At 53.7% G+C, this 12,775-nt stretch overlaps 2 protein-coding genes across 2 annotated transcripts in view; one reads left to right on the top strand and one right to left on the bottom strand.

The window, feature by feature from the left end:
- Window positions 1-3,322, bottom strand: part of VOLCADRAFT_121498 (uncharacterized protein) — a gene marked incomplete at both ends in the record, with an annotated part of 4,640 nt that extends 1,318 nt beyond the window's left edge. The window contains 5 exons of the mRNA XM_002956205.1: window positions 5-248; window positions 812-1,163; window positions 1,199-1,245; window positions 2,824-2,877; window positions 3,122-3,322. Of these exons, the coding sequence (XP_002956251.1) occupies window positions 5-248; window positions 812-1,163; window positions 1,199-1,245; window positions 2,824-2,877; window positions 3,122-3,322 (898 nt within the window). The remainder of the gene's footprint in view (window positions 1-4; window positions 249-811; window positions 1,164-1,198; window positions 1,246-2,823; window positions 2,878-3,121) is intronic.
- Window positions 3,323-3,602: 280 nt separating this feature from the next.
- VOLCADRAFT_107151 (uncharacterized protein) overlaps window positions 3,603-12,775 on the top strand; it is a gene marked incomplete at its 5' end in the record, with an annotated part of 22,235 nt that continues 13,062 nt past the window's right edge. Inside the window, 13 exons of the mRNA XM_002956253.1 lie at window positions 3,603-3,638; window positions 4,003-4,372; window positions 4,550-4,742; window positions 7,979-8,117; window positions 8,515-8,711; window positions 8,927-9,035; window positions 9,270-9,351; window positions 9,722-9,941; window positions 10,395-10,545; window positions 10,956-10,997; window positions 11,438-11,609; window positions 12,120-12,273; window positions 12,654-12,758. Of these exons, the coding sequence (XP_002956299.1) occupies window positions 3,603-3,638; window positions 4,003-4,372; window positions 4,550-4,742; window positions 7,979-8,117; window positions 8,515-8,711; window positions 8,927-9,035; window positions 9,270-9,351; window positions 9,722-9,941; window positions 10,395-10,545; window positions 10,956-10,997; window positions 11,438-11,609; window positions 12,120-12,273; window positions 12,654-12,758 (1,970 nt within the window). The remainder of the gene's footprint in view (window positions 3,639-4,002; window positions 4,373-4,549; window positions 4,743-7,978; window positions 8,118-8,514; window positions 8,712-8,926; window positions 9,036-9,269; window positions 9,352-9,721; window positions 9,942-10,394; window positions 10,546-10,955; window positions 10,998-11,437; window positions 11,610-12,119; window positions 12,274-12,653; window positions 12,759-12,775) is intronic.

Raw genomic sequence — 12,775 nt, 5'->3', positions numbered from 1 at the left:
GCACTGCCTTCCCCGTTCGCTATCCTTCCCGTCTCAGTTCCCGATTCTGCTGCTGCTGCTGCTGGCGCTGCTGCCGCCGCCGCCGCCGCCGCTGGCTGCTGTTTTGTCTCCCGGGGTCCCGGCATCAGATTGATGATCTCCTCCCAAATGAGGTCCGCCGGAACCTCGAATGCGGACGCGCCCAACACGTGCACCTCGATGTGGCTCCGCAACGCCAACTGCTCCGGGGTGTAGTGGTGTTGTAGTGCCTGGCAGTGGTGGTGGTGATGGTGATGTTGGTGGTGGTGATGGTGGTGGTGATGTTGGTGGTGGTGCTGTTGGTGGTGGTGCTGTTGGTGGTGGTGATGTTGGTGGTGATGTTGGTGGTGGTGATGTTGGTGGTGGTGATGTTGGTGGTGGTGATGTTGGTGGTGGTGATGTTGGTGGTGGTGATGTTGGTGGTGGTGATGTTGATGAGAGCGAGCGTAGGAGCACTGACGAACACGGCATTGATGGCGGTGGACGTGCGAATACACTCGTGGTGGTGGTTTTAGCAGTGCCGAGGGTGTGTGTGTGTTTGCATGCATGTGGACCGCAGACGGATTTTCGCGTACTCCGCACAACTGTCCATTATTGTCCTACGCTTTCGCCCGCATTTCGCCCGTATTCATTTGTCTTCGCAATCCCTAGACGCCGTAGTACATATCTTCGTCGTACTTGCTACCTTCTCACAACACCTCGTGAGCAAGATATGACACACCCTGCCCAGTCGGGAAAGCCGGAATGTCCCCCACAACACCGTGATCACGTCTCCGTACACCGTACATCGTACCTGGATTACCGTCAACGCCTGCGACATTCGCTTGCTCAGCAGACACATCATTGCGCCGTCAAAAGCTGGTAGCGGCCGCCACGCCCGAAACGCCGCCCAGCCTGCCGGCACGGGCTCCCAAACACCGCCGCTCGAATGACCCGTGGGTCGCGGCGGCGGCTTGTCAGGCACGTAGTTGGGCAGCCGGCCCGTGGCGGTTAGGTACCGGTGTGTCAGCAGCTGACTCTCGTTCATGTGCTGGTACGACATACATACCGCGGCGTGAGGCCCCGTCAGGTAGGCAGTACGATGCTCGTCACACACCCAGCCCCAATGGCAGTGGGGGCAGCAGCTAAGGCCGCTGCCGCCGCCGCTGGCGGCAGCGGCAGCGGCGGCCGGCAGTTGCACGGCGGCGGCGCTTCCGTGGTGGTCGCATGCGGTGCCGCTGCTGGCGTCTGGAGCGGCGGCGGCGGCGGCGGCGGCGGGGGCGGGGGCGTGGCCAGCAGCCGCAGCCGCAGGATTGGCTGTTCTGCTCTTGGCGAGCTGAGTGCGGGTGCGCATACAGACGCTGCATTTCGCCTCTCCAAGAATAGCACGGAGTTCGCCGCGACTTAGCGGGCGACGTAGCAAGGGCTCCAGAACTCGCTGACAGTTAGTACCGTAGTGCTACTTATAGTTCGTGATCGCTTTGTTCGGGGAGGGGTCAAAAAACTTTCTGAAATTTGTACGTGCTCTTTGAATTTCGGGGAAGGCCGGACCAGATTTTGCAGGCATGATACAAATTTCGGGGCCCCTTCCAAAGTTTCGGGGCTTTTCAAACTGCAGCTTCCAGTCAGTCTCCCTCCACCGGGAACCCTTAGGCTCATGGTCTCTCACCATTTTCGCACTTTGAAAACGCCCTAGCAAATTCTGGACCGATCGTACAGTTCAGTACCAGTGGCAACGACCTAATAACCAACCGGCCGGGCCAATACAGTGTTTGGGTGGTTGCTACTGAAACGTGTCTTCATGTGGCTGAAACCCCGACGTAAAAGGCATTACGACGCAGCTGGATGCACCATACAGGAACCCTCACCCCTCACCTCACATGATGCCGAAAAAAAGCATTACGGCGCAGCTGGATGCACCAAACAGGAACCACCACCCCTGATTTCCGCCTTGAAATCCTAGTTTTTGCGAAGTTTGATCGACCGGCTTCGGAGGGTACGATATTTCGGGGCTGCGGTCCCTTGGGATAATTTAGAATTTGTACGTGCTACATATTCGTGGTGCCTCCCGAATTATTGTAGCACGAACTATAAGTAGCACTACGGTACGCTGAGCAATGCAGAATCGAATTGGGTCAGGCCGAGTCAGTTGCGCCACGTTGGATATTGGAGCTTTGAATTTGGGTCCAATCATAGCGTTTGTTAAGGGTGCGGGGCGGGGATGTTACATGGTCGGGGTAATGTTACATCGATCGCGTATATTGCAAGCCTTGATGATACGCGCCCTGAAAGAGCTGCTTTAAGGCCATCCCACAGCAACTTGAAAGGCAATTAGCAGAGGACAGCAGAGTGCAGGCGATTAACGGAGAGGAAAAAGCAAAAAACTTAGCAATTTCTGACGCAGCGTACAGAGAAAAAAATGGTGGGATAAAGGGACCAGAGGAATTCACTATGTAGTATCTCTTGAAAGGCATAACTGGAATCGGACGGGATTTTGTTGCTGTGGAAAAGGGTGAACAGGCGTGAATCAAAAACGCAAACTATAAGATTCGGCTCGGGGACTGGAGTTATGATCATAATGGAAGGAAAATAATGTTACATATAGGGCATAACAGGTTGTGATAGTGGTTCGTGCGTTTTGCGGCTTGCCCTTTGCGGCTTGCGGGAGCCGTCGGGGACTTCGACGACTTCTGACAGTCATGTCAAGATACGTAGACGTCCCAGAATGCGTGCAAGGTTGTGCATAAGGTACTCCTGCAGGATTTTTTGGATCTTGCGCAGACGACAGGCATGGTGATCCTCTTAACACCATACGTAACCGACTACCTGCATGTAGAACTCGTGTGCAGTGCGCGGCCAGGATTCCAAAGGCAAGTCCTTCTGCAAACGGACGCAGTGGTGTTATAACAACTTTTACGCGAGGGCCCTTGAAAACTTAAGTTACGGACAAGTTAAACTTCGACGTCGCAAGCTCGACACGCAAGGAACATTGCCAGCAGTTACGGCCAGGAGGTCAACCAAACATACTTGTACACATTGAGGTGATTCCAGGGATTCCGCTTTAGTGTGGGCACTCTTACGTCGCCGAGCGGGGGCTTCGGCAAGAAACGCATACTAGACCCACCTGCAAGGAATGGAATAGCCTCAATGCGCGGCACAATGCTTTGTGCTCCTTGAAGTGCTTTCGCTGGCATTCCTGGTTACAGTACCATGCACTGTCGCAGGCCGCGCAGCGCAGCAGCTTGCCCGGTGCAACATTGCAGCAGGCCGCACAAGATACCCCAGTATTAACCACATGTGGTGGATCCATAGTTATACATGCCATGTTTTTCTTTGTCCACGCCCTGTTTCCACATAGATTGCCTGTCAAGTGAACCTTCAACCTTCCGACAAATGATCAGGATGCATCATAACTTAATAACACTTCCATATGATCGCCGAAAAACGCGACATGTGTAGATCCGTTTAGACCTTCCTCAAGGTTTCGGAGCACCGGGTGAGAACCTGTCAACAACTATCAACTTCAGAAAGGCCAGAGCGTTCACATTTCGCTGTGAAAATTTGTAGGGTATTATGCTATTATCGTCTCCCCTATCGACTCCTTAATGCTGATCCGTCTGGCTTTAAGGTTGAGAGCCCTGGTAGCGCACTTCTCCCTTTAAATTCAAGGAATAATAGAATGGGGAGGCGTAAATAGAAGCCTACAGCTTTTGTGGTTGGCGAGTCGCAGGAGTTCCCTGCAGTGGCAGAGCAGGTTCGTCCCGCGGGACGAAAGGACCTCTCAGCTCAAGCTTCGCAAATGCTAACGCTCACGTTTGACACTCTTGAACCCTAAGTCCCAAGGGGAAATCCAATCGTCCATCCTTGAATACCTCAAAAGACTACACTATAACTCGACGGTTGTCCATACTGGTTGTCCATCCACCTTTTTCACTGTTGAACTTCCACTTGCGCAACGAACCCTCGCCTCGCTCCTCCCCATCGCCACCTGCTCCTCATAATCAGGGGTTCGAAACCGCCTATGTGCAAATTGGCGGCGTGTGCATCACCAATCACGGCCTCAGCCGGTCCCACGGCCCTAGCGGCAAGTCGCCGCATCAGGAACCGTGGCGGTCTCTGCCCCAACGTCAACCGCGGCTGCGGGCCCCCCGGCGCGCTGATGCAGACAGCGACCGTGACGACGACGGTGATGGCGGCGACGGCTGCAGCAGCGACGTGCTGGAAGAGGATTTGCAGGACTACCTGGAAAATGTGCTGGGCGCCACCGATATCGGCAGTAGCAAGCAGAGCGGTGCCGGTAGCAAGTCTCATAGCAGTAGCGCAGGGTGCAGGCGTCCTGCCGCCGTCGCCGCCGCCACCTCCGCCCACGGTCCAGGTTGGCAACCCTGGCACACTCCCCCCCCCTTGTCCCATAATCTCCTACACCATGACTCTTAAGAGGTTCCTACGATTTCAAAAGACAATCATACACAGAAATACAAACAAATACATATGTACATATACATGTATATGTGTATATATAAAATGACAGCTCTTGCTGGGATACGTGCAGGCAGCAGTGACGGCGATGACAGTGACGGCGATGACAACGATGGGGAGGAGGTGGAGGAGGAGGGGGACAAAGTGGTCATGAGGGCTGTGGAAGGACTGGACAACGGAGAAGATGAGCAGAGAGAGGAGGAGGATGAAGATGAGGTTGAAGGAGGAGGAGAAGAAGAAGAGGAGGAGGAGGAGAAGATGAGGAGGTGCGAGGTGACACCGTGATGCATCAGTATACGCTTCACAGGCTGCTGATCCGGCTTTGAGGGTCGAGATCTGGACGAGTCAAGAGGGCGAGGAAGAAGGCGGCGGCCAGGGCAACCTGTATGAAGGTATGCATGGGCTGTACAACATGATCTTGTATGATGTGTTTGAGATATCCTTGTGGGTCTTTGCGAGACCCACAAGGATGGATCTGCACGACATGGCTGTACGAGTTGCTGGATAGCATTTTGAATCCGAGTCATTGCAATACTGTCCTATTCAACTGGAGCTTCCAGACATCAACAACAAAAGCAATGTTTGCACATAATATCGGTGTGAACCGATTGGTTACAGGACGGATTCGCTCCGTCAATGTCTGGGCTCTTATCAAAGTAACCTGGGCCGTGAGGCCTCACTAATGTTGACTCCTCGACACTGTGAACTTGGGCCATCAGGCCTCACTAATCTCAATTCCGCGACACCCCAAATCTGGGCCGTCAGGCCTCGCTAATCTCAATTCTGCGACACCCTGAACCTGGGCCGCGAACCTGGGCCATCAGGCTGCGCTAATGTAGACTCCCTGGCACCCTGTATCTGGATCCTCAGGCTTCGGTAATGTGGACTGCACGACATCCCGAACCTGGGCCGTCAGGCCGCGGCCCAGGCCCAATGTTGACTCCTCGACACTGTGAACCCGGGCCATTAGGCCTCGCAAATGTGGACTCCGTGACACCCCGAGTTTGGGCCATCAGGCCGTGCTGGCATCGACTCCACGACATCCCGAACCTGGGCCGTGAGGCCTCGTTAATGTTGACTCCTCGACACTGTGAACCCGGGCCATCAGGCCTCGCCAAAGGTGGACTCTGTGACACCCCGAGTTTGGGCCATCAGGCTGTGCTAATGTTGACTCAGCAACACCCCATATCTGGATCCTCAGGCAGTCCATGTTACTGCACAACATCCTGAATCTGGGCCATCAGGCCTTTTTAATGTCAATTCCATGAGCCATCAGGTCCACTTGGGTCACATCCACCCTCATAACTGATACCCACCAGGGCAGTTACATCCGTGGCATTCCTGGCTGTCTTAGCTGTCATCTGCAGCATCCCAGCTGTAATTCGGTGGCCTCTGAAATCTGTTAAAGGCCACTCAAGTCGTACCCAGCGGTTTTAGCGGCCCTTCTGAAGTGGACGTAACAGGGCCATCACACGCTCGCAAGGACCAAACCTGCTGGAAATAGCCCTAGATTTCCCCCCCGCCCCAGCCAACCCAGCCGCGACACAAGAGTGGGTGGCTACCGGAGAAGAGGTAGAGAGAAAGAAAGTGACAACGAAGTATTTACCTGCATATGGGCAGGCGGAATCTGGTGTTGTCCGAATAATGGGTGATGATGGCCCAGATGAGCACCAACCAGCCGCCACCGCTACACCTCAGATGGGCCATCAGGCCTCACTAATGTCGACTCCGCGACACCCCATCATGGGCCATCAGGCCTCCGCGACACCCCCAGCATGGGCCCTCCAGGCCCCTTCCCGTCGCATCCATGACACCCCAGCATGGGCCATCCGGGCCCCTTCCAGTCGCATCCGCGACACCCCAGCATGGGCCATCCGGGCCCCTCCCAGTCGCATCCATGACACCCCAGCATGAGCCATCAGGCCTCCACGACAATCCCAGCATGGGCGTTCCAGGCCCCTTCCAGTCGCATCCACGACACCCCAGCATGGGCCATCTGGCCTCACTAACGTCAACTCCGCAACACCCCAAAGCTGGGCCATCAGGCTTCACTCTGGCTGCATCCGTGACACCTCAACCGGGTCCCCCTGTATCAGTCCGGTCATATCTGCAGCACCCAAACCTGGGTCCCCGGCCTCACCAAGAATCGCCTGCACGACCGTCAGCACAAGGCACCCAGCCTGATTCCTGTTTTTTGCGCGGTATCTTCTCCTTCGTCATGTAGCCCTATGGGAATCGTATCCGTGACACTCCAGCTTGAGCCATCCAGTCTTGTTTAGATGTCATCTGCTGCATCCCGGCCGTATTCCGGTCACCTTCAGAAAGACTTCCTGAATTCCTCCCCGAATCAACCCCGCCGCCAGTTAAGGGCGGGTAGCCAAGAGTAAAGGGAGCACGAAAAGGTCAGCTCCACGGGATGGATGGCACGCCTGTGCCGACACCTGGCCCAGATGAGGTGGTTTATGCGCGTGGGCACACATTCGTGCTCGGGAGACTCAATTGTGGACATGGAGAACCTCCCGTTTCCTTTTTGGAATAGCGATGTTTTCTACTTGTGTGTAGCCTAAAGCATGTGCGCTGTAAGCGCGGTGTGGCAAGGAGCTTGTGGGGACCGCTCTTGCATGACAAACGCTAGTTCGGCGAGTTCAAGTTTCTCCCGGTCTCTCACTTACTCTGAGAATAATTTACAGATCTAAACTAAATGCACGTCTTGTAGTTGCGAGCAGCGCGCTGGCAAGGAAGCGGTTTGCGTCGCTCCAGGGCGGCGTCTCGTCTGGGCAGCTGCCCAGACCTGCAGGTGTCGCGGACGGTGTGCGGATGGAAACAATTTCCACTGTCTACGAATGCAGCAGCGAATTTGACGTCGGTAAAGGATGATGTAGACTAGGCTGATCCACAGCAGATTGTAGGCGACGTCGCGTCAAGAAGTTTGCGCGGCAGCAATCCGCGTTTCGGAAGTTATTGAGCCGCGCGTCAGAAAGGACGCCGAGTCGACTATAATATAAGGAGAAGATGATACGGGAAATTAAGGTATGAAGTGAGAGAAAGGGAGAAGCGGTGCGCCTACACACCGACTGTCTCCGAACGATGGCAAGATAGGGTCTGATCCTGGCCAAATAAACGCCTCAAATCTCTATCAAGCACCTTAAATCTCTTTAATAAAGACATACCTTTCACACTTCCTCTCCCACCAAATGCAACCTTCGTCTCACTTTCGACCCGTACAACCTTAGCAACCACCTTCACCGTACCCAGTACTTCTGAACAAGCCAAGGCCTGCCTTAGCAGCGTTACAAGAGAGGTCTGACCGGAATATCGTGTAATTCACAACACAATATATCTCCATATCTTTATTCAAACTCCTTGTATATTTCAGGGTTATTTCATTTCGATTTCATTTGTAGTTGTGCGCCATGAAACAGCACCACGTTACTTTGGCGAAGCATCGTGCTCGGCCTTCGTCGATGCTAACATCCTGTCCCGTCCGCACACCGCCTGTAAGGTTGCCTGTCAGAGCTGCGTCGCCATGGCTGCCACTTTCCTTAACTTTAGCAGCTGCTTCTTCAAGCACAACATTCTCTTCAAGCGCCTATGTCACCAAGGAGGCGCGGCAGACAGCGTTTGGACTTGCCAAGGAGCAGGTGCGCTTTTCTCCTCTGAGCAACGGGATGAGCGAAGAGTGCCTCTAAATTTGAAGGATAACTGAAGGTTGTCTGTTTTTCATCTCCTACACCTTCGCCAATTTCCCCAGCCCTCTTGTCAACCTATGTTTGTTCACGTCTATCTACGTGCATGTCCTCCATGGTCCCTTATTCTGTGTCACCTGTAGGGGAAGAAGGGGAACACTTCTTCCCCTAAAGGGGACGGAGTCCCCCACACACCACAAAACACCACCCGGCCACCTCTGCCAATCCCATGATGCTCAAACCGTCCACACAACTCCATGATTTTTTAAGAGGAACATCATCTCACCCTTCGTCCTATTTCTTAATTTCGCATGCAAATGTGCATTTCTACTACACGTCATTCGTACGACAGGTTGAAGAAGCTAATGCGCCGGTATCAGGCAATCTCCCATCTTGGCTTCGTGGAACCGTCGTCATCAACGGCTGTGGCGACTATCGTGGCATGGAGCATCTATTTGACGGTTTCGCCTTCCTCACCCGCATTCACTTAGACGGTGTGACGGGGCGTGCGACTGCCAGCCAGCGTTTCCTGGACACGGACGCGTACAGGTGAGTGCTTTCAATCGGGTTTATGAACGGAACGCATCGACTGATGTGTTATTGCGATCTGGGTCAACGCACTGTTGTGATTTGGGTCAACGAACAGTTGCGATCTGGGTCACGGAAAGCTGCGATCTGGGTCACGGAAAGTTGCGATCTGGGTCACGGAAAGTTGCGATCTGGGTCACGGCTCACTCCTTATTATCTTCGGGCTCCACACACAGGAGCTTTCGGAAAACGGGTCGCATGAAGTACCGCGAGTTCCAGACGCCGGTACCCGCCGACGGACCCGTGGGTCGCGTCCAGGTCGTGCTCGAGAATATCAAGGCCCTGGTGGGTAGCTTCCCGGGGGGGGGGGGGGGTTAAGCAGTTGCGGGTGTCCACACGATGTCTCCCCTGTACACCTGCGCGCCACGTGCAGGTCGTGCATGGCATGCATGTTTAGCTGTGGCGTGTTTGGCGTGTTTCGTATCTTTCCCCCCTCCTCCCCCCTTTCCCCCCCCCTCCCCCCACTCGCTCGTGTTTCATATGTCCCTCCCTCTCCCCCGCACACCCTTCCCGACGCAGATGAGCAAGGGCCGGGCCTTCACTGACAACGCATCTATCAACCTCATCCCGCTTCCAGGAAATAGATTGCTGGCGCTTGGCGGTGAGTGTACGGCATACCGTAGGTGTACGACGTACTTTGCATCGTAAAAAGTGCTGTTACACTCCGAAACACGGTATGTTTGCACCCCTAGCTTGCTTTCTCCTGCTGTACTACACTAACATGTTCCTGATGTATTTGTTGGGTTTTAGGGTTTTAAAACCCTAAGGGTTTTAGGGTTTCAAAACCCTAAGTGTTTGTTGATCGAATGCGATATTAATGACAAGCCGTTGATGCAGCTCTTGATCAAATCGAGCACACACTTACATACCTACAAACACACACAGACACAGACACGTTTCACGTTTCTCTCACCCGGCGCTGCTTCCCCAATGACTCCGATGCCGGGGTGCAAATATCCGACCCGCCTCAGAGACTCGTAGCGCTGCTTACATCGTGGATCCAGCCACCCTCGCAACTGTACGGCAGGTGGAGTACGACGACGATTTTCCGGGTGACCTGACGACAGCCCACCCCAAGGTGGCACCCGACGGTTCCATCATGAACTTTACTCGCAGTTTACCGTTGGGCGGTTACCACGTGTTTCGGCAGGACCCTGTAACCCTGAGACGCACGAAGATTGCTTTCATACGGTACGGAAAATGCACGGCATGATATTTGGGTGCCGTGATTGTAGTAGATAGTAAATGGTTAACGTCATGGTGCGGGGTTATGCATGTTTGTATGTATGTGCGCCTGTCTCTTGTCTGTCTGTCTGTCTGTCTGTCTGTCTCGTCCTGCACCGCATTCGCCGTCACTCCACTGTTTCCTGCTACGTTTTATACATCTTTAACATCCCCGTAAATTCCTCAAATCCTTTCCCACAAAATTTCCCCCAATTCCCGAAATTCCCAAACATAATCCCCCCCATGCGTCCTATGCATTCCCCGCTCCCTTCCATCTCTATTTTCATTTTTCCGAATCTCCTTTCCAAACCCTCCTTGAAAAACCCTGGAACTACCTAGCTCCCACGTTCCCCTCCGCACCCGCGCCCGCTTACCCCCTACCCCCGTACCCCCCTACCCCCGTACCCCCCTGCCGTACAGCGACCGCAACCCGTGGGCCCCCTGCTGGGTTCACGACATGGCCATCACCTCCTCCTCACTCGTGGTGGTGGAGACCCCGCTATTCATTAGCATGGCTTCACTAATTCTCGGGACGAAGAGGCCGTACGCCTTCATGGACTGGAAGCCGGAGGTGGGATCGGGCAAGCTGCCTGGCGGGTGTGTTTGTATGTTTGTATGTTTGTATGTATGTATGTTTGTATGTATGTATGTATATGTCTTCTGTTATGCATCGATCCGCTGGCCAGGGGCACCTAACCGTATAGTACCCCAATAGGAACATACGTGTGTGTGTATGTATGTACGTACGTGTGTGTATGTTGCCCATATGTATGTGTGCCCCGCCTCCAGCCCTCGCTCGCCTCCTCGTTCCGCCCGTCCTCTCCTGTCCTTTCTTTTCCGCTTCCTTCCTCTTTTATCTCACTCACTTTCCCCCTCACACTTACCACCCCTTTTTCGCGCTCTGTTTTGTTGTTGTTTTTTCGCTGTCCCGATTCCCCCCCTTCCCCCCGTCCACATGCCCCGCCCTGACACGGACCTCAGGCAGGCTGCCGGGTCCACGTCATCGCATTGGATGGCTCCGGAGTGAGTCGGTTGGGTTGGTTTCGGTGGTTTTGGTTGGTGGTTTCGGAGTGCTCGGTGGTTTCCAGGCATGGTGGGGGTTTCGGGACTTGATATTCTTGGTTTCGGAGCGGGGCTGTTCGTGTAAATGTACGGAAAAGCCGTGCACATGTACTACGGTGTTGGGATGCCCCCAATCCTAGACGTCGTTATTATGCCGTACTTTGGCCCTCTTATTTGCACTCGGCTTCTAAATCTGCCCTGAAAAAACGTCTTTTTTTAAGGTTGGGTTTAATGTAGAAGCCATGAAGTAAATTTTATTTAAAAGTCCAATTATTTAAAGTCCAATTATATTGTTGCTTTATGTTTTTATCGAATCCAATTTTTAATTCTCTTTTTGATTCAGATTTTCCTAATTCACTCTAAAATTCGCTCAAAAAAGTGGATTTCTTGGTGGCCTTCAGGTGGTGACCCACACGGCCCCCGCGTTCTTCACTTTCCACCTCGGCAACGCCTTCGAGCGCCCGTCTGGAACCAGCTCCGGAACCGAAATTTGCCTGGATTTTAGTGTGTACGATGACCCTGAGATCATTAACGATCTGTCCCTGGATCGTCTTAAAGCCTTCCCGGGCAAAGGTGAGATGTATGCATGGATGGGTGGATGGGTGGCTGCTGGATGGTGGTCGGGGCGCGGGGGCTGCTGGTCCGTGTGTAGTGGCGGCGGTAGTACGGCAGCACTTGGATGAGACTTCATAAGGCCCATCCGACCCCGTTCCAGCAGTTGGCGCTTTTAAGACGCCGGCAGTTAAACCCTAACTAAGATTGATGTGCCTGCTGTGTTTGACAACTTCCCTTCTATGCAGAAAAGTGCAACATTTCTCTAAGACCTTGACATGGGCGCTTCTCTGTGTGTGTGTGTGTGTGTGTGTGTGTGTGTGTGTGTGTGGAGGGGGGCAGTTTTTCTAAAACCCTCCCACATTCCCGTTCCACATCATTCCCACAATCCGACGCCTTTCAAATATGAAACCCTTGTTACACACGCACCATTCGTACACACGTTACATTTATGTGTGTGTGTGTTTCGCCGTCTCCCCTCGCCCGCGCCATCTAACCCCCCACCCATCCCGCATGACTTAAACATTGAAGACATATCACCCGGCCGGCTGAGGAGACTGGTCATTCCGTTGCGGGATGCGGCCAACCGACCGGTGGGTCCATCGTCATTGGCGGCTCCCGTGCCGCTGCTTACAGACGAGAACGCGTACGGCAATTTTTTCGAGTTCCCGGCCATCAACCCACGGTGAGGTCTTGAAAGGGTGAGGTAGCGGATTTGCACAACGTCATTTCCGTACGATAGTTGTACACCTGTACGACGGGTCCCTGTACAGGTGTCGTACTGATTCTGGTGTCTGGGGGGTTGCAGGAAAACAGATGGAAGGAGTAGAAGGCGGAAGGACGGGGAGATGGACCTGTCTGCCCGTAACTTTATGTGAACGGTTTTATGTGACAGCTTAAAAACTAACGTGATAAGGCGCATTACATGTGACGGCGTTATATTTTTGGTGTATTATTGTGTAGGCTGTGGAGTCCCCCTTGGTGTTCATCAAGTCATGAGTCTGTCGCCCTTCATTCATTCATTCATTCATTCCTCTTGCTGCCTTTTTGCCTTTGACTCTGCAGATTCCGGGGGAAGCCGTACAGGTACATGTACGGCACCGCTGCCATACGACCGACCAATATGGGCAACGCGCTGGCTCGTCACGACCGGAAAAAGGGAGCAGTATTGTGTGTTCCATACCGGG

This window comes from Volvox carteri (assembly GCF_000143455.1).
Source record: "Volvox carteri f. nagariensis unplaced genomic scaffold VOLCAscaffold_59, whole genome shotgun sequence".
Lineage (NCBI taxonomy): Eukaryota > Viridiplantae > Chlorophyta > Chlorophyceae > Chlamydomonadales > Volvocaceae > Volvox > Volvox carteri.
This window is presented reverse-complemented; position numbering and strand designations above follow the sequence as displayed.